Genomic DNA, 19,614 nt, shown 5'->3' with positions numbered 1-19,614 from the left:
ATTCACGTAATGGTTCGATTTTAGAAGACAAAATACTTTTCTTTTATCAATTGTGCGCATTTTATACGGGCAGAAATAGAGTTAAGCAGTGAAACATAACTATTAGGTAGTTTAGGGGTGATAGTTTGCTAGGTTGCCCCTTATTGTTTTGACAAAAACAGGCGTTTTAATAAAAGATCAGAAAATCAAGAACGAAATAGCATCTGAACTACAGCTGTCTTTCAGTTCAAACGTACCGGCACGGATTTCTTTTGTTTGTTTGTGGATAAGTGTAACAAAATCGTTGTATTAAAACACGAACGAATAAATGCTTTTCATAATAAATATCTGTTTCTAACTCTACGTCGCATGATTTTTGCCAAAAAAATAAATCCAGTATCTGGCGCCACATGTGGAGGTAAACATCCCAACAACAAGGGACGCCGATGTCCAAACATTTGAAAGTGACATTTCAGTGTTACGTTTTAATTGTATCTTTTGGGGTTTGTAGTTGGTCATGCGACTTAAAAGATTTCTGTTGAGATATTATCCTCCAGGTAACTATTTAGTTCCAGTAGATTGTGTTTTAAAAGTTATGGTATAAAGGTCGTTTAAATCGAAAGCAATTCTGTTTTTAATGTAAGGTTCATTTCAGGGATTATCCTGGAGTATGAACAAGGAGGCCAAGTAAAAACAAAATCCATTGATTTGTTGGATTTGGCATCAAGTGATGATGCTTTGAGCATAGCTCAGAACCTATCTTTAAAGGAACCTTTAATAACCCAAACAAGAATACCACAAGTACAAAAGCTTGTCACAAGTAAAACAATTTGTGTTTGTTGTTTATATTAAAATTGCGGTTCTTGGTTTCTATCATGTTGATTTTAAATGCAGAACTACAAGAAAAAATTGGAAGCACAGGAGATCGGCAGTTTTATTTATTTAAAGTTCTTCGGGCTCATATTTTACCTCTAACCAACGTGGCATTCAACAAATCTGGATCATGGTAAATTTAGATGCATGGGACTAAGCTGAAACATATTTCTTTCCATCACTCAATGTTTTATTGATTTAATTCACTTTGTTGATAAATTTTTGATATTTGTGTCAATTTGTTTTGTGGAACATTTAATGTACTTTATTACAATTTCGATTATAAATCTTAATATTTAAACAGTTTTATAACTGGGAGTTATGATCGAACATGTAAAGTTTGGGATACTGCAAGTGGAGAAGAGTTACAAACATTGGAGGGTCACAGAAATGTGGTTTATGCAATTGCTTTCAACAATCCCTATGGGTAAGAAGAAGTTTTTTGTAGAGTTAAGTTTATTATAATGGGTAAAGCAAATCATAGCAGAACAATTGTGCTAAAATATTCACCAAGCTTGATTACCCATTTGTTGTATATTGTATATTTATTGTGTTTTACATGTGTGTATTTTTTTTTCAGTAACAAAGTTGCTACTGGAAGCTTTGATAAAACTTGCAAACTTTGGAATGCGGAGACAGGACAGTGCTATTTCACTTATCGTGGACACACATCAGAGATTGTGTGTTTATCATTCAATCCACAAAGTACTGTGATTGCCACTGGGTCAATGGATGCAACTACTAAGTTATGGGATGTGCAATCAGGACAAGAACTTTCAACACTCTCTGTAAGTTACTTAAATGTTGCACTTGTACTGTAATACATTCCCTCAAAATATTAATATGTCTTTGTGACAGGGTCATTCTGGTGAAATCATATGTCTTTCTTTCAACACCCATGGTGACCAAGTTTTGACAGGCAGCTTTGACAACACAGTTTGCTTGTGGGACGTTCACACTGGACAACAAACCAATACTCTCATTGGCCATCGTGGGGAAATAGCCAATGCCCATTTTAACTTTGATTGCTCACTAATAGCTACTGCATCAATGGATAGATCATGCAAGGTAAGTTCGGTCAAATTCTGTAATTAATTTGCCAAACTTTTTTATGCATTTAACTTGATTGGGGGTTTTAATGGGTGATTTTCTAAACAAATGATCTTTTACCTTTGAAAGGGTTATGCAAGTAACCAGTGTGAGCTAAACAGGATTGGACTGTGCTGCATTGCAATAAATAAAGTCATTAAACTGAATGATATTAAATGCAGTTTCATTTTCATTCTTACCAATTGCTATTCAAAGTTTCTTTTATACAGCTTTGGGATGTCCGAACAGGCCACTGCATTGCCACACTGAGAGGTCATGAAGATGAAGTGTTTGACATTGGATTCAATTACACTGGTCAACAGATTGTCAGTGCATCAGCTGATGGTAGTTTATGTGTAAATTTGATTGTTTCTAGTAGTTAAACATTATGATTTTTATGTATTATGTTGCAAACTCTAAATATATATATATATTTGTTTTAGCCACCGCTCGAATTTATGATGCTGGGACACAAAAGACTATTGCAGTTTTGGAAGGCCATGAAAGTGAAGTTTCCAAAGTTTCATTCAATCCCCAAGGAACCCATGTTTTGTCAGGCAGCGCAGATAAAAGTGCAAGAATATGGGATGTTAACACTGGTATGTCAACTTAGGCTGTACAGTTAAATTTCAGGTTTTGTGTGAGTGAAGATATTGTTTATTTGGGTTGGGTAAAGGCAACCATCTAAGTTCAAGCTGTGTCCAACTACAGGGCATTAATTTTTTTCAGGTGAATGCATGCAAGTGCTCGAAGGACATACTGATGAGATTTTCAGCTGCGTTTACAATTATGAAGGAGATACAATTCTGACAGGAAGCAAAGACAATACTTGTAGAATATGGCGATAAGATTTATATTGCACAATCCATCCTAATTTTAATATGTTAATACATTAACCTTAGGTCACTGAGATACTAAGGGGTAATTTAAGGTTTATTCACAGAAATCAACATGTGGGTCAAAACTTGGTTGTAGACACATTTTATTAACAGCCCAATAAGATTTCTACTCCTGTGAAATAATTTATAGCAAGACTAGGTGTAAGCTCTGTTTGAAAGCTTCTTTACATACATAGGATGGAAATTTTGTGTAGATAACTTAAGGTGTTTGGACTTCATTAGTTCATGGTAAATGTAGTTATTGCTCACAAGTTGGTGCCTTCAGTTGCATGTTTGCGTATTTAACATCTGTGATCTTGCTTTTATGTTTTGTCTTCCTTGCAGTGTTTGACTTTTTAAGCATTTGTTGTCTCCTGAAAAGTTGCTCTCGCAATAAATAAACTGTGCTGTGAAAACTGAATTCAATGCAATATTGGTTTAATTAATGTATTTTTATGCTCTTGTATCAGTTATTGGAACAACAAGAGGCGATGCCGGTCTCCAAGAGTTTAGTAACTTGACTGTTTCAATTTCCTCCTGTTTTCTGAATTCCTTTTCTTTGATGGAAAATGGTTTGCTGTAAAAACATTAGGGTTGAACATGTCTTCCATTGATACCATGCACATATATGCTTCATTTGTAATGATTAAGGAGAACTATGTTGTATTAACAAATAACATTGCCTGCACATGTAATACGGTGTTGCAAACAGAAAGTGTCAACACAACATTATATGAAGGCAAAAGCAGTAATCTTATGTACAACAAGGCTTTCCAAACTTTTTAGCTCATAACCCCACCAATAAAACAATTTCTTTGGGATCTGTCGCATTTGATGATGTGTTTAAATAGTACATTACCTTGTCAATATAATTCAACATTTTAGATATTTAGCAAGTGGCATGCTTTGCTTAGTTTGCAGCAGTTTATTATTGTAAAAAACTTTTTTACCACTACCACAATAAAACTGCAAATTGCCCAAAGCATAAAGCAGTGTTTTTGGGTTGTCTTGTTTTATTTGTATTTGAAGACATCTTCAATTCAAGTTTGTTTTCTGCATCTGTTATGATATTTCTGTGATATGATTTTCAAACACTAGAACTTATACAGCTAAATTTATGTTGCATTAGTGTTCTTGCAACCTTCTAAGCATTTTGTGCAACCACCAATTTAGGAAGCGATAATGTAAACCATCATTTCTAAATACACCCAGAATTTAGGAGTAGAAAACATGTCCTAAAGTGTAAAAATATGTGTTGAACAGGTTGATTATGAACATGGTGTACCAACAGCTTCCTTTAATTAGTGCACTGACAATGGAGAAAATAGTATGTGCCAAAACAATTGTAAACACAAAAAGCATGTCATTTGTTTTTGCCTAATAAACCAGCACAGTCATTATAAAATTGGTTTCTGGTGCATGTCTGTCTTACTGTAAAAACCCTGTACTATAAGTTTTGATCATGTTATCAAACAATTTTAGATTCTAACTGGCCCCTTCAACTGGGGTCATAGGATAATGTGTTATAAAGAGGTAATTAAATACATGAGTTCAGGCATTCTTTAAAACTGTGTTACCTTGGTTTTCCAGGAACTTCTTCTTGGACGTTTGTCACGCTGACAACTTTAGGTTTTGTCATGCCCCTGAGTGGCACAAAGGTTACCAACTTTGTCAAAGTAACTTTAACTAGAACTTACCCAAAATTGACAACAGGTCTAGTGGAGCCAAGTCGATGAAAATTGATTGAGTACTCAACAGCTTGATAAGGTTTGTCACCAGGAGATGACTCTCCTATTCCATTTCTAGGGTCTGAAACATTTGCATGATTTCCAAAGAGTACTGAGTCTGATATTTCATTACTAGATAGTTTGGATGCTTCATGTACATTGTTAAAAATGGTTTGTTTTCCTTTTCCAAAGACCAAGGGAATTCCATGTGGAGGGTAAAAAGTATACTCTTTCTTGGAAGCACTGTTGTGTTGTCCTGGAAAGTGTCTGATTGATTTCATTGGTGGGTGAAATGTGGTCTCAGCACGCTGCCCTTGTTTGGGTTTTGGTGAAGGCAACCATCTAAGCCTAGAACTCCAATCAGGACCAGACCTTAAATCGAGTACAAATTTTGTTTAATAAAATGGGTCACTTTTTTGAAAACATATGCCTACTTGATAAATACAAACAACATTTTTTTAAAGTGTGAAATTCTAGATATTATACCCAATCTTAATGCAGTAATTTGCTGAAATTTATTGCAAGAATTTTGGAATTAAAGGAATTAAAAATAGTACATAATAGTACAAAAATGCTTCACTAGTGCCATTGGTTCAGGAATTTATTGCAGCTGTAAACTTTCCAATGATTTGAATTGCCGTAGTACTTACTGTGTGTATGATACATTGATATGTTCAGCATGTGGTTTGTACTCTTGTTCCTTTCCTTTGCCATGTGGGATATACAACCTGCCTCGTCCAGACTTTTGGCATTCATTTTTTTGTGCTTGGTGCTGTTCTTTTTCATTTTCTTCATCTGCACATGATAGTTACATGATATTTTTGTTTTGCACATTATTAGATCAAAATGTCAATATTTCGTCTCAAAAAACAATTCCATTTAAAACAATCATTTGCGATGACTTAGACTTACCTACTGTGTTAGGTTGGTCTTTCTCAGTTTCCATTTCTTTCATTGACAGAGATTTTTTGACATTAGCAACCTTTCTTCCTTATTTTTAATGGCAATTTGTTACAAAATAAAAAAACACATAGGTAATGTAATAAAAGTTAGCATGTTAGTTTTATTTGTGTTTACACATTAATTTGATTTGTTTGATTTAAAATGTTAACAATTAAAACTTCACACAGGAAATTAAGAAAATGTTACCCGGTAAGTCTTGGTTTTAATGAGAATGGTTGATTAGAATAAAAACGTGAACTGTGATGTGTTGGATAAATTGTCAAATACGTTGCGAATTGCAAAAGTACATTTTTAATCAACATATAACTTATGTCAACTTTTTAATCAAACCTATAACTTAAGTTACCTATATAACTTATGTCTATGTAATCAACATGAAATAACCAATGAATGTAATACCTATGATAATCTTTTTTTTACTATTAATATGATTGTTCTTATCCATACAAATTTTACAAATGCAATTCTAGAAACTATAAATTATGGTAATTATTTGAGCTCTCCCGAATCCCGATGGATCAGAGTTTTAGCTTGTTTTGTTGTCATGGCCCTATCGTCACTGATGCATGACAGCACGAAAGGGTTTCCACGACCTGGTTCTAGTTTGGTTCTTGTAAGCACAGTTTTTATTACCAAAAAATAATGAAATAATAAATAAATTTAAACCATATTTATAATGATCTTTTATATCTTAAGCTGCAGACATATTTTTGTGCAAGACTGAAGAAAATTAAACTTACGTTACGCTCCAGTGATTATTGTCATAATGTCCTGCTGTGAATGCGTTGTGTTTGAAATGTTTTTAAACGATTGGATTTGTGAGTTTTTTTTTTGTTGTTCTGGATTGTGAATACCCATTATTGTAAGCGAATTAAACTGAAATTTTCTTGATTGAAGGACGAGTTGCGGAAATTACGGCAATCAAAATATTTTTTATAACCTGTTAAAAAGTGAATCTTAATTTACTTAGGTTTCCAATCTGTCGGAAAAATGGACTCTATTATTGAAATCTTCCTCTTAACATTAATGAATATCTGCATTTAAAGTCTTTTTTATTGGTAATCTGTGTACTGGCAGTTTTTGGGGTCAATTTAATAAAAGTTATATTGATATGATTTGACTTCAGGTAACAAATTTAACACAAGATACATTATGGTGCGTTTGCATGTTAAACATGGCGAAGAGAGCCAGTTTTTGTTTGATACAACTGCGCAAATTCCTTTAAATGAATTGCTTACTGAGCTGTTGACTCTGTATAATGGAAGACTCAAGATTGAAAGAATATGTTCAGGTAAACTGTTGTGATTCACGTAACTGCATAAAGGGTTGGTACTAAAAATGGCATGTTATTGCATGATGCTAAATTTTAAAAGTTTGTGGCAGTTATTTACTTAAATTTTATTTTTACATTAAAGAAATGCAATGTTTGGCCAAACATGGTATATTGCTTCCTCCAAATATGCAAGGCCTAACTGACGAACAAATTGTCGAACTCAAGTTGAGAGATGAATGGGCAGAGAAGTACGGTAAAAGTATGCCATAAAGTTGATTGATACTTATTTGTTTGTTTGCAATGCAGATGTATACCAAGTGGAGGACCAACTTTTTGCAAAGATGATATTGGGCGAAGAAATGGACAGGCACCAAGTTTACAAATGGGACAGGTTATCACTAAAACAGTTGACGAGGCAAAAGCCAATATTAACAAGGTTTATATTTTAAACCCATTTATAAAGAGAAAAGTTTCAATATGTGTTGATTTTTGGTGACTTCATGGCAGAAACAAGTTCAAGTCAATGTTGTCATGACAAAGGAAATTATTAAGGACACATTGGACATTTTAAAGGGAGCAGTTACTATTGTGTATCCAATGGGTCTGCCACCCCATGATCCAATAAGAATGGAGTTTGAAAATGCTGAAGATTTATCTGGTACAGTATAATATATAAAAAACATATTACTAAAACTGCATGTTTTTATAAATTTTTTGTGGTTAAATGTGCAGGAACACAAGCCAGCCTCCAAGTGATTCCAGAAGGACAAGGTGTATTGTGGTGGGCTGGCAAAGAAATGTCAAATGACAAAAGGTTGTGTGACTACATTGGCAAAAATGAAAAGACCAAAGTTGTTGTAAAGCTCCAGAAAAAGGGAACTGGGCCACCTGGCAGAGAACCTGTTGTTACAGAAGATCAAAAGAAACAGATGATGTTGCAAGCCTACCGAAGACAAGAAGAGCTAAAGGTGGCATTTAAGATTTGTTGAAATGTTTTTATACTACAACTTAAAACTTTTTGTAGAAACTTGACACCATGGATGACGACTCACACTTAGATTCCCAATGGGCAGACAACAACATGCTGAAGAGGCAGTTTCAGGGATTAAACAATATAAGCTGGCGACCAGGAAAGAAAATGTAATGCACACATGGAAGAGCCAAGTTCAAAACATCCCAAGAGTTTTAAATAATGTCCACTGTGTAAAAGTTTGTTATATGTTTTGCAATAAATTTAAACTTTGTAAAATGTGTATTTTCACTTGATTGAAAACTGTAGCAAAATTACCACTGAAAACAGTATTATTTTATCATCAAAGTTTATGATGACGTCAAATTGCACTGCTAAATATAAAACAAATCTAAAATTATTATAGCATATGTATACAGACAACTACACATGTGAATATGTGTAAATTCAGTGGTGGGATTCAGCCGGTTCTATAAAACCGTCTCACAAAATTTAATGAGATTAGCGCACCGGTCAGCATCACTAGTTACTGTCAATGGACTTTTTGTAACAGAACCGCCTGAAAAATATGACTTTTGTGATAGAACCGGCTGCCAAATAAATTTAATTCCACCACTGTGTAAATTTACAAGAAAACATAAAAGATAGAAATCATAAACCTGAAATTAAAAAATGCAATAAAAAATAATTCCATGGCTGGAAGGGTATCACAATTTATTTCCAGGTTGACAAAATATGAACCTTTAAAGATTCTGGTAGAGGCAATGTGCTAACAACCTCTTTGTTGAGATTTAAGTTTTTTAAAGTCTTAATTATATTCCATCTACAAATGGAGGCCAAATCACCAGGGGAAATCTTATGGCAAAGAACTTCATACTGACTAAAAATGTATTCTTTTCCACTGTGTGGGACATACAAACACCCATGTGACCTGTGAATTTTTCCAATTCTCTGTTCCCCCTCAAGATTTCCTGCTGGCAACAGGTCACCTTGCCATGTTTTTGCATTTTGTATAGGTGTACATGATCTTCCAATAAACTGTTGTTCACTTCTGTCATATCCACCATGCACAGCATACTTGGGAACTTGATAACCACTGCTTCTCAACCAATGTAAGTTATTTGCATCTGCAGCCAGAACCATGATCCCCTCTACAACATGTTCTGATGTTCCATATGGCATGTACCCTTTGCCATGAGACAAAGCTGTTGTATAGCCAGTTACCTTCTGACCCCCAATTTCTGCTTTTGCAATGTAACCTGTTTCACCGGTTTCTAGTTTACAAGCTTTGAAGGCATTTGTTGGAAGTTCTTCACATCTTTTAGGTATTTTGGTCCATGAAACAGGACTGAGTATCACAGGAAATTCCAACTCTGTGCTTTGTGGTGGTCGGATACAGCAAATTCTTCTTCTATGCGCCATTACAGCTATATTTGTATATACTATCTAATCAGCATAGTCTGCAAAATGTACAGTGTAAAAAGACAAGTAATAAGCTTATGCTCTATCCATATCCATAGTACACAAATAACATGAGCAACAAACATAAAGTCAACATAAACTTTTTAATATTGAGTAAAAATTTCACATGTTCAAATGGACTTTTGCACTTTGGACAGTGAAAACGCACGGAACACTTGTGTATTGATGAAAGTGAGGGAAAAATTGTCTCCATGAAAAAAATATGTTCATTAGTCATGTTCTTCTGTCTAGTACTTATTTTGTTGGCTGTACAAACTTTTTTATGTGGTCAAAATATCCCAAGCAAGTAATTATAACCAAAGTGATAAACAAATACAAGTAGAAATACAATATAACAGTGTTGCATTAAATTAGCAGTAACTAACACACATAATTGCACTGAACAAATATTCATAAACTAAACTGATGTATGTTTAGAATGATGCAAGTACAGCTTTAAATTTTCCGGTAGTGGTAACTTGCTTATCGCATTCTTATCTAAGTGATGGTCTTGGAAATACTTAATTATATTCCATCTGCAAATGAAGGCCAAGTCAGCAGGGTAAACCTTCCGGCAAAGGACTTCATACTGACTGAAAACATATTATTTTCCACCATAGGACACATATAAACACCCATATGACCTGTGAATTTTTCCGATCCATTTTTCCCCTTCAGAATTGCCCGATGACAGGAAATCACTTGCCCTGGTTCTTGCCATTTGAGTTCCTGGACCAAATAAACATCCTTCACCAATATATCGACGTTCTGCTCTTTCACGCAAACTTTCCAAAAAATACTTGGGAATTTGATGGTATCTACGGCGCCATATCGAGAAAAAGATATTTGAATCATCAACATAAATCACAAGTCCCCCTATATAATATTCTCTATTAGCAATAGGTGAGTAACCTTCACCACAGGTAGAGGCAGTTGTGTATCCTGTGACAACTTGTCCTTCAATTTTCACCTTGACCACAACATATCCTTGTTCACCTGTTTCTAGAACACAAGCCTTAAACGCATCATTGGGTACTTCACAGTTGTTGGACATTTCTTCCCATAAAAAAGAACTTTGTATCAAAGGAAAATCCAACGCTGGCATTGATGTAGGCTTAGTTTTATTGCCTTGCATATTTTTTCGTCTTCGAATCTTCGCAAATGGGAAAGACATTGCGTCAATAACGTGTATATTGCTAGGTTTACTTTGCTAGGCTGTCGATGAAACTGGGCGGGTGTTCTCGAGCCTAGTTCCGCATTTAAGCAAGCGTTAAAACTGCGGAACTGGTGGTCATGTTTTTAATGGTAGCAGTAGCACAACCTTTACGCTATTGCAGTCGCATCGCACATCCTCAGTTTCACCAACAACCGCCAAGTGTTTGCTTGTTTTTGTTTGAAGATTAATTAAGGTGAAGATGTCCAACGTGATGCTCAAATTGAGCTGAACAATACACGACCATCAGTCTCAGCTGTCTATGACGTCATTATACATATTGCGACGGTGGTGGTGGTGTTGCTTGTATTTTTACATTGTTTGCACACAAAAAGCGTACTAAAAAATAGGACACTTTGGTTATTAGGCTGGTAATCTATTACCAGTCCCACAAATTTTTTGACGTTTGAATTGTAGAAATATAATTATTTACAAATAGGTTTTATTTACTTATCGGCAAATTTATGTATACATGTTCCCTGCCGCATAAAGTCGTCTCAGCGGCCGTAGGCTACAGCCGAAGGTTGTGCACCCCAAAGTCTGTATAAAAGTTTTATATATACTTTAGTGCACCCCTAATCCAGATACTCGCTCGCATTGAGAAATGAGAGAAATACATCGGCCCATTCAGTTTGAACGAGAAAGTAGCCCTTGACGAATTACGCAAAGCTCAATAAACTATCCGAGCCTATTATTTGATTTCCTTTGAATTCCCTACATTATCTTTTTTATCTATTTTAATATTCCGTTTTCAAATAAAAATAAACCGGACTCAATAAATACAACAAAATGCAATATAGCCTAACCAAGATCACATTTTACGCAAAAATGCAAATAAAGATAAAATACGCAAAGTTCAACGTCTAAAAATTACTTAATTGTTAAATGTTTAATGACTTTTTAGAATTTGCAGAAACCCTGTGACCAGTAAAAACTGGTCGCATTGCATTTTTTGGGACCTAATTATACAACCATAGGCGTCGAAGTTGTCAAAGGAATTGATTGTGTTTTAGACATTTTGAGGGGGATTTGTTGTAATGTAAGGTGTTGATGGTTTACTATAACAGTTTGGTGTCCAGCTTGTTGCAAAACTTTTTGGAAAATCCAGTTTGTAAAAATCAGACAATTTATGTGTTTTTCCCTATACCCTCTGTATCATTTTGGACACAAAATGGCGTCCATGAGGCTCTATCGCTTAACAATGGGTTGGACTACTTGTGTTTTATATGTACTTTGGGAAAGGCGAAGGTTTAGCGGCAACGCACGTTAAAATCGCTGTTTCGGGAGCAAAAAAAAGAAATTAATGTGTCCAGTGCGCTCTAGGGGCAAGTTGTTTATGATACGTGACGTAATTTTTCTCGAGAAATTTTTATTTATTTTTTCGAGAATCGAGACTCGATTGTTTCGAGAATTTGGTTTCCACATTTCTTCGTCTTCGATTCTTCGCAAATAAGAAATACATAGCGTCATTAACGTGTATATTGCTAGGTTTAGTTTGCTAGGCTGTCGATCGAACTGGGCGTGCGCTCTCTAGCCTAGTTCCGCATTTTAGCAAGCGTTAGAACTGCGGAGATGGCCGTCATGTTTTTAATGTTAGCACAGCCTTTTCGCTATGACGGCGTGCTCAACACTGGACATTGTGCACGACCACCCGTCTTAATTGTTTACAGCTATGTATTTATGACGTCATCGTATATATACTGTGACGATTGTGGTGCTTGTTTTTTACATTGTTTGCACACAAAAAGCGTACTTAAAAAATTTGACGCCTTGGTTATTGTGCTGGTAATACTCTTACCAGTCCCACAAAATCTTTTTAGCGCAGTGTAGAAATACAGTTATTTAACAATGTTTTATTTTCTTATCGGTATAACTATGTTCACATGTTCACGGCCGCATAAAGTCGTCTCTGTCGCCATACGGCCGATCAAAGGTTGTGCAACCCTAATCCTGATACTCGCTACTCGCTAGCATTGAAAAATGAGAGAAGTAGATCGGTCTTATTCAGGAAGTCTTGTTGCTATCGTCGCTCAGAAATTCGAACTTCACAACGGCACGAGCATTATACCAGGCAGCGCTTAAAAGGTCGGAATTTCAGTGCACGCAAAAACATACAAAACAGTTACCTTTGTACACAGCGTCGAGTATGAAAACATTACATAAAGATGTAGCGTATTTACGTTTTTTGTGTGCAGCTTTCAGGGTAATAAAAAAAACACAAACAAATTCTCATCTAATATAGTATTCATATATATGTCATGCAATCTAACTTTCAAAGCCGCGTTTCACGCCAGAGTAGACTCGACAATTACAATAAGCAATGTTGTTTAGCACGATCACATATTATAACCACGTCGAACATAAAGTTTTCCAGAAACTCATTGATTACCTGTTTTTACCCTTTTAAATGTGGAGTACAAATAACACATGTTAAAATAGTCTTTTGCACTTTGGATCGTGAAAACGAAGCATAGAACCTTTGTGTATTGATGAAAGTAGAAACAAAATTGTCTCTATGAAATTATGTTCATTAGTCATTTGTTCTTCTGTCTAAAGTAGTTATTTTATTTGCTGTACAATTTTTTTAATCTGGTCAAATACAAAATATGCATATAATTATAACCAAAGTGATAAACAAACACAAGTATAAGTACAAAATAACAGTGTTGCATTAAATTGGCAATAACTAACACACATAATTGCACTGAACAATTATTCATAAACTAAACTGATGTATCAACAAAATTTTCAGCTCTTCCGGCAGTTTTTTATTTTACTGTGCCAACGTTTCGATGTCCCATACGAAACACCTTCATCAGGGTAATGACACACATTGCAAACACAAGTAAATCTAAAGCTGTATATTGCATAATTTTTTAATGCCGATTTTTTAGCATCTTTCATGTAGCGCAACATGCTACTGTCCTCGGTCACACCATAAACTTCTCTGCTGCCCAGGTGTTAGCGAGAGAAACCGATTTTCACAAGCGAGGTTTCCTGGAGTCGTGGAACATACATTCTCACACCAACACGATGAACGTTAAAACGGACGTTCTAATGCCGATAACTTATCGGTCGCTTTTGCACCATTGAGCCAGGTGTTATCACACGACCATTGGTGCGCATTGCGTTTTTTCTACCGCCTTTTTTGTGTGTGTTTCGCCGCCCTTTTCGCTTTATAATAACTTGTGTTTGCAATGTGTGTCATTACCCTGATGAAGGTGTTTCGTATGGGACATCGAAACGTTGGCACAGTAAAATAAAAAAACTGCCGGAAGAGCTGAAAATTTTGTTGATACGTTATGCCTGGCAGCAACAGTGTATTCATAAACTGATGTATGTTTAGAATGATGCAATATACAGCTTTAGATTTTCTGGTAGTGGTAGCTTGCTTATTGCATTCTTATATGAGTTACGCTCTCGAAGATACTTAACTATATTCCATCTACAAACAGAAGCCAAGTCAGCTGGAGAAAAATTACGGCAAAGAACTTCATGCTGACTGAAAACATATTCTTTTCCACCATAGGGCACATATAAACATCCATGTGACCTGCGAACTTTTCCGATCCATTTTTCCTCTTCAGAATTGCTTTCTGACAGTAAATCACCTGCCCTGGTTACTTCCAATAGGGGTCGGCAACGCATGTTACAATCGAGGTGTTTTTTCCTCCATGAACCACACATTTCGAACAACAACGAATTGGTTGTAATCCATTGCGATTTATCCGAAAATAGATATTTGAATTATCAACAAGAATCTCGGCCGCCAAGTGTTTGCTTGTTTTTGTTTGAAGATTAATTAAGGTGAAGATATCCAACTTGATGCCTAAATCGAGCTTGACAGTGCACGACCATCAGTCTTAGCTGTTAATGACGTCATGATATGTATTGTGACGGTGGTGCTTGCACACAAAACGCGTACTAAAAAAATACGCCGGCAAAAATTTCACGAGAATTTGTTTCGTGCTAAAATGTCAACTTTGTTATTGTTTTACCCTCTTGTTGCAGTGTAAAAAAATGGCTTAGCGAATCTGCAAATTTACAGATAAAAGCTAATTTAAACATGGGGTACATTAGCCCTCTTTAATTTCCTACAGTTATTTCGTAACAGAAGTGTTTGGATCGTAAAAAAGGTTAACGCAACTGAGATTAATTTGTCAGGGATTGTGTATCATCAAATATGTAAACCCTAGTGCAAGTAAATACGACTCTTATCTCAGCAACGAACAGAACATAAAAGTCGGAACCACACCGTGTTCTGGATATTGCAAGTCTGTTCCTCATTTTGAACATTTGCAACTAGACAAGAGAGCGGACGCTCAGTTCGAACGACAGTTGATTAAAACTAAACCTAACATTATACACAGCTTTGACGCAATTTCTTTCTTATTTGCGAAGAACCGAAGAAGAAATATGCAAACCAATGAAAATATGCTTACAACAATGTCAGCAATGGATTTTCCTGTAATACCGAGTCCTGTTTTATGGGAAAAAGTGTCCAAGTACTATACCCACTAATGCATTTAAAGCTTGTGTTTTAGAAACTGGTGAAACAGGATATGTGATCAAGGCAAAACATGATAGACAAACCGTCACTGGATTTACGACTGCATCGGCCTGTGGAATAGGATACATACCTTATGGCTGCCGAGAACATGTTGTGGAGGAATTTGAGATTTTGGTTGCTGATTCAAATAGCTTATGTTGGATAGAAAGCAGTGGACACCAACAAGTTCCCAGTAATGCTGTGCAAGGTGGACTTGATAGAGGTGAAAAACAGTTTATTGGTCGAACATGTATACCATACCAAATTGCAAGAACCAGTGGTGGTGATATGTTTCCAGTAGGCAATTATAAAGGGGAAAAACGGATCGGAAAAATTCACAGGTCACATGAGTGTATGTATGTGCCATACAATGGAAACGAATATGTTTTCAGCCAGTATGAAGTTCTTTGTCATAGGATTTTCGGATGCAATATAATTTTGCAGATGGCAATAAGAGGTTTTTAGAAAATGCAACGTAAGTGAGAAGACAATCTGTTCCAGCATTGTTATTATGTTCTCATACCTGCAATTGTTTATTGCTTTGCTTACATGCTTTCGATGTTTATTACAAGCTAAAAAAATGTTCGTACAACAAAAGAATGTGTAGATAGCTAATAGACGGAGTTGTGACTATTTGCTGACAGGCTGTCCCATATCACCTGTCAGTGCAGGTTGACAGTAGTCATTTTGTCAGAACAGAAAGGAAAAAAGAAAAAAAAAAAAAAAAACGCTCGAAAGGCTTTGCAAATGCTAATATTGATGACACACGCAAAGTTCAATAAATCTTTTGAAAACTAACCGATCCCTTTATTTTTCCTAGATTCGCAATATTATCTTTTGCTTTCATCTATTTGATTATCTGCTTCATAAAAAGTGAACCATACTCGATTATTGCAGAAAAACGCAACTTACGAACACCACCTTTTCGCCAAATGCCAATGTTAATGAAATACGCCAAGTTCAATACAATTTTCAAAAACTATCCGAGCTCTTTATTTTCCTTAAATTCGCTGCATTATCTTTCTTTCTATCTATTTCATTATTCCGTTTTCAAAAAAGTGAACCCGACTCGACAAATAGGCTACAGCAAAATGCAATAAAGGCTCTTGATAAATAATGCAAAGTTCAATGTCGAAAAATTACTTGTTGAATGTTCAATGACTTATCAGAAGTTGCAGAAACCCTGTGACGAGTAAATAAATGGCCACATTGCGTTTTTTCGGAACTTATATAACCAAAGGCGTCGAAGTAGCGAATAGAATTGACTGTATTGTTTCAGACGTTTTTAGGGGATTTGCTCTAAGGTTTTGCACAGAATTAGCACTGTCTTTGCAAAAGTTATAGCGGTAAAGTAGGTTATTCAGTCATCAATTCGCCACTTTCATGTCTCGGTAATGTTCTGTAATTATACCCTGTGTTTGATTGTTTACTTCACACTTTTTCGTCGAATGACGTTTCTGTAATCTGTCGGACGACTTGCAAGCACTATGAAGGGTTGTATTGAAATCAGTTGAAACATCTGTGGGCGCTTTAACGTCATCACTTAACGAAGTGGACAAATTTGAATATTAAACACCGGTTTCTGGTAAGGACTTCTTTGCACTTTTCAGCTTTTTTCTTTTGTTTATAAACGGGCCGACTATTTTTGACATCTGACTAGCAAGCAATTTGTAATTCGCTGCATTCTCCGGGTGAAAAACCTTGCGCGGGTGACAAATGATGCAGAACATAATTTACAATCAACATTATCCGGCAACACCTCATGTTCACATTCTTTTTATGCTCTGGTCGTAACTTTTAGCGCAGTCATTTATCTCACTAAATGTAGATTGTACTAACTTTCTGAATAGGATGTGATTTAACCCTGCTTGCTTGGTTATAAAAAAATGTATTGAACTTTTGTATTGAATCAATATTGGCATTTGCCCAAAAGGTGGTGTTAGTAAATTGCATTTTGCTGTAATAATTGAGTCGGGATGACTTTTTGCTGGCAGAATTACCACCACCCTGTCATTGACAGGCGATATGTGACCGCCTGTCAGCAAACAGTGGCAACCCTGCCTCTCCTGTCCAGGAACTGCATTTTACGCATTCTTTTGTGGTATGCGAACTTGTTTTTAGCTGGTCAAAAACATCAAAAGCGTGTAAGCAAAGCAATAAACGATTACAAGTATGTGTACAATGCATGCATTGAATAGGCACAGATTGGCATTGACTTTTATGTATTGAACTGCATTGAATGAAAATTCTTCAATCTAAACTTGTTTTGTTGTTAATGATGCAAAAGATACTGCTTTAGTATTTCTGGTAATGGTAGCTTGCTTATCGCCTTCTTATCCAAGTTACGTTTTCGGAAATACTCAATTATATTCCACTTGCAAATAAAGACCAAGTCGCCCGGAGAAATCTTATGGCAAAGAACTTCATACTGACTAAAAATGTATTCTTTTCCGCTGTGTGGGACATACAAACACCCATGTGACCTGTGAATTTTTCCGATCCTCTTTTTCCCTTTAAGATTGCCTGCTGGCAGTATATCACCTGCCCTGGTTCTTGCATTTTGAATTGGTGTACATGTTCGACCAATAAACTGGTTTTCTCCTCTGTCAAGTCCACCGTGCACAGCATATTTGGGAATTTGTTGGCATCCACTGCTTTCTATCCAATATAAGCAATTTGAATCAGCAACCAAAATCTCAAATTCCTTCACAACATTTTCTCTACGATCATAAGGTATGTATCCTTCACCACGGGCCGATGCAGTTGTATATCCTGTGACTGTTTGTCCCTCAATTTTTGCCTTGATTACATACTCTGTTTCACCAGTTTCCGTAGAAACACAAGCTTCAAACGCATTTTTGGGAAGTACTTCGGAATTGTTGGACATTTCTTTCCACGACACAGGACTCGGCATCACAGGAAAATCCAGCGCTGGAATTGTTGTAAGCTTAGTTAAATTGGTTGGCATGATTGTTTGTCTACGATTCTTCTCCAACAAGAAAGACATAGCGCCAGAACCGTGTTTAATGCTAGGTTTGTAATCAACTATTGATTTGAACTGAGCATTCGCTCTCTCTAGTCTTGTTGCATTTTTTTAAAATGCGGAACTTGACGACATGTTTTTTGTGCTAGACTTGCAGTATCTATAACACTTAGTGGTTCAGACTTTTTGTCTGTGCTGCCGAGCTAAGCGTCATGTCTCAAACGAGATTGACGTGCCACTTGACGCTCTGAACCCCGTCGTTGCTAAATGGTACCGATTTTTTGTATCAGGTTTCGTGTCTGATATACATTAAACTTCGCAGACTTTATAAGTTTCATCCAGTTAGCGTCTGTTGTCATTGTATGGATAACTTGTCTACAAATCCTCTATCGTAACCACCTCGTGTTAGCAACGTTGTGGGTTTTAATCTTATCTCGGTCGCTTGTGCTTTCCTGAGCAAGAAACTTGCTCGAACCCAGTGGTTTACTCCAACCCAGTGGTTACCAATGGGTTGAAGTAAATTGAAGTCACCATGCAGCGCCTAAACCGAAAATATCAAATGAAAAAGGATTTAACGGACTTGCAATAAAACAGCTAGTTCGACGGCGGACTCATTGTGAGCATAACGCATTCAGGCGTTGCCCGCCCACCGAGGATAAAAATTAAAAAACAAACAACAACAAACAGTAAGCGGAATCGTGTGAAAGGACTGCTCCAAATCACACAATCTGCCTTATAAAACGTATGAATCATATGAAAATGTTCACAGTCAGGGCCATTAGGGTTAAGAGGGAGGATTTGTAATTGCATTAATGTTGTAAATCAATCTCTGATACTCCCTTTTGTGCTAACATTGTCACATGCGCTGGAAGTGTACCAAACACCATATGGTATAGTATGTCAACACTTGTAAGATTATTGGTTCCTTAAGGGTATCTTTAATTGAATTATCTTTGTTAGTGTGAGTACAGACCCTCATCCTTGCCCTAATAGCCCTAACCGTCAACATTTTCATGTGTTTTATGCGTTTTATGCGTAGATTGCGTATAAAACCTCATTTTTTCCGGGCTTGAGTTGAGTTGAGTTTATTTCGCTTGGTGAAAGAAAACATAGCGACACAATAGCACTAAAAACAATCACCAAGCCGGAAATAGCTGCGCAACGTTAAAACGTTATTAAGCGCAAAACAGTAAAGGGCACAATTGGTGGATGATACCAAAACGCGCTGCAGCTACACCGTATTATAAAGCGTTATGTGACTGGGGCTCACAAGAAAGTGAGGTTGGCGCAGTGATGGTTAACACGACTGGGGAGGGAACGTTGGTGGGACCAGTCGAGGGGGCCCTATAAACTAACCACCCGTGTTAGGAAAGAGGGTGGGGTTCGACAGGAAAAGAAACCACCGAAAGAAACCCTGTCGGATAGTTTCAAGCGCCGGAAGGAAGAACACACACAACGATGATAAAAATTTAAATCCTAGATTAGGACTATTATTGAATTGTTAATTAGAGAATTTGTTTGAAATATTCACATTAAATGGAATTAAAGATAATTATCGTTATTGTAATAGTTCAAAGGATAAATAAATAAATAAATAAAAAACAACAATAGATAACAAAACAAAATAAGCCTAAAAAAACAAATACACACAAAAAA

At 36.1% G+C, this 19,614-nt stretch overlaps 6 protein-coding genes and 1 pseudogene across 7 annotated transcripts; 3 read left to right on the top strand and 4 right to left on the bottom strand.

Moving 5' to 3' along the window:
• The first annotated feature begins 375 nt into the window (after positions 1-375).
• LOC145227680 (uncharacterized) lies at positions 376-3,240 on the top strand. The gene is made up of 9 exons (XM_080092565.1): positions 376-536; positions 635-799; positions 874-985; positions 1,157-1,279; positions 1,433-1,640; positions 1,711-1,920; positions 2,172-2,286; positions 2,385-2,540; positions 2,671-3,240. The coding sequence occupies exons 1-9, from the start codon at positions 497-499 to the stop codon at positions 2,787-2,789; spliced, it is 1,248 nt and encodes a 415-aa protein (XP_079948691.1). The 5' UTR covers positions 376-496; the 3' UTR covers positions 2,790-3,240.
• On the bottom strand, positions 3,236-6,328 carry LOC145227683 (spermatogenesis-associated serine-rich protein 1-like). Of its 2 annotated transcripts, XM_080092567.1 has the most exons (5): positions 5,459-6,328; positions 5,197-5,341; positions 4,517-4,918; positions 4,397-4,462; positions 3,236-3,396 (listed from the first exon to the last, which is right to left on the bottom strand). In XM_080092567.1, exons 1-5 carry the CDS (start codon positions 5,499-5,501, stop codon positions 3,273-3,275), a joined length of 780 nt encoding a protein of 259 aa, XP_079948693.1. In that variant the 5' UTR covers positions 5,502-6,328; the 3' UTR covers positions 3,236-3,272. The 2 variants fall into 2 exon arrangements, with proteins under 2 accessions (XP_079948693.1, XP_079948694.1); XM_080092568.1 differs by lacking the exon at positions 4,397-4,462.
• Positions 6,329-6,505: 177 nt separating this feature from the next.
• Positions 6,506-8,031, top strand: LOC145227681 (cilia- and flagella-associated protein 298-like). Its single transcript, XM_080092566.1, has 7 exons — positions 6,506-6,567; positions 6,636-6,800; positions 6,925-7,030; positions 7,089-7,218; positions 7,290-7,440; positions 7,515-7,750; positions 7,807-8,031. The coding sequence occupies exons 2-7, from the start codon at positions 6,662-6,664 to the stop codon at positions 7,924-7,926; spliced, it is 882 nt and encodes a 293-aa protein (XP_079948692.1). The 5' UTR covers positions 6,506-6,567; positions 6,636-6,661; the 3' UTR covers positions 7,927-8,031.
• Positions 7,877-9,174, bottom strand: LOC145227685 (natterin-4-like). Its single transcript, XM_080092571.1, has one exon. It carries the CDS (start codon positions 9,172-9,174, stop codon positions 8,467-8,469), a length of 708 nt encoding a protein of 235 aa, XP_079948697.1. The 3' UTR covers positions 7,877-8,466.
• Positions 9,175-9,213: 39 nt separating this feature from the next.
• On the bottom strand, positions 9,214-10,387 carry LOC145227687 (uncharacterized). The gene has a single exon (XM_080092572.1). The coding sequence runs from the start codon at positions 10,385-10,387 to the stop codon at positions 9,818-9,820; it is 570 nt and encodes a 189-aa protein (XP_079948698.1). The 3' UTR covers positions 9,214-9,817.
• A 2,950-nt stretch (positions 10,388-13,337) lies between these two features.
• LOC145227686 (pfs47 receptor-like) lies at positions 13,338-15,957 on the top strand (annotated as a pseudogene).
• Positions 15,958-16,832: 875 nt separating this feature from the next.
• Positions 16,833-18,063, bottom strand: LOC145227684 (uncharacterized). The gene has a single exon (XM_080092569.1). It carries the CDS (start codon positions 17,980-17,982, stop codon positions 17,248-17,250), a length of 735 nt encoding a protein of 244 aa, XP_079948695.1. The 5' UTR covers positions 17,983-18,063; the 3' UTR covers positions 16,833-17,247.
• Positions 18,064-19,614: the final 1,551 nt, after the last annotated feature.

Source organism: Phallusia mammillata, chromosome 5 (assembly GCF_965637545.1).
Source record: "Phallusia mammillata chromosome 5, kaPhaMamm4.hap1.1, whole genome shotgun sequence".
Classification (NCBI taxonomy): Eukaryota; Metazoa; Chordata; class Ascidiacea; order Phlebobranchia; family Ascidiidae; genus Phallusia; species Phallusia mammillata.
This window is presented reverse-complemented; position numbering and strand designations above follow the sequence as displayed.

What these genes read in the sequence shown, in the direction of transcription:
- LOC145227680 (XM_080092565.1), top strand. Translation starts at nt 497, where the DNA reads ATGCGACTTAAAAGATTTCTGTTGAGATATTATCCTCCAG. An exon ending in TTCAACAAATCTGGATCATG is followed by an intron (nt 986 to 1,156) that starts GTAAATTTAGAT and finishes ATATTTAAACAG; the next exon opens with TTTTATAACTGGGAGTTATG. An exon ending in AATATGGGATGTTAACACTG is followed by an intron (nt 2,541 to 2,670) that starts GTATGTCAACTT and finishes AATTTTTTTCAG; the next exon opens with GTGAATGCATGCAAGTGCTC.
- LOC145227683 (XM_080092567.1), bottom strand. Translation starts at nt 5,501, where the DNA reads ATGAAAGAAATGGAAACTGAGAAAGACCAACCTAACACAGTAG. An exon ending in AGACCAACCTAACACAGTAG is followed by an intron (nt 5,342 to 5,458) that starts GTAAGTCTAAGT and finishes TATCATGTGCAG; the next exon opens with ATGAAGAAAATGAAAAAGAA. An exon ending in ATCAATGTATCATACACACA is followed by an intron (nt 4,919 to 5,196) that starts GTAAGTACTACG and finishes ACTCGATTTAAG; the next exon opens with GTCTGGTCCTGATTGGAGTT.
- LOC145227681 (XM_080092566.1), top strand. Translation starts at nt 6,662, where the DNA reads ATGGTGCGTTTGCATGTTAAACATGGCGAAGAGAGCCAGTTTTTGTTT. An exon ending in AAATGCTGAAGATTTATCTG is followed by an intron (nt 7,441 to 7,514) that starts GTACAGTATAAT and finishes TTAAATGTGCAG; the next exon opens with GAACACAAGCCAGCCTCCAA. An exon ending in GAAGACAAGAAGAGCTAAAG is followed by an intron (nt 7,751 to 7,806) that starts GTGGCATTTAAG and finishes AACTTTTTGTAG; the next exon opens with AAACTTGACACCATGGATGA.
- LOC145227685 (XM_080092571.1), bottom strand. Translation starts at nt 9,174, where the DNA reads ATGGCGCATAGAAGAAGAATTTGCTGTATCCGACCACCACAAAGCACA.
- LOC145227687 (XM_080092572.1), bottom strand. Translation starts at nt 10,387, where the DNA reads ATGTCTTTCCCATTTGCGAAGATTCGAAGACGAAAAAATATGCAAGGC.
- LOC145227684 (XM_080092569.1), bottom strand. Translation starts at nt 17,982, where the DNA reads ATGTCTTTCTTGTTGGAGAAGAATCGTAGACAAACAATCATGCCAACC.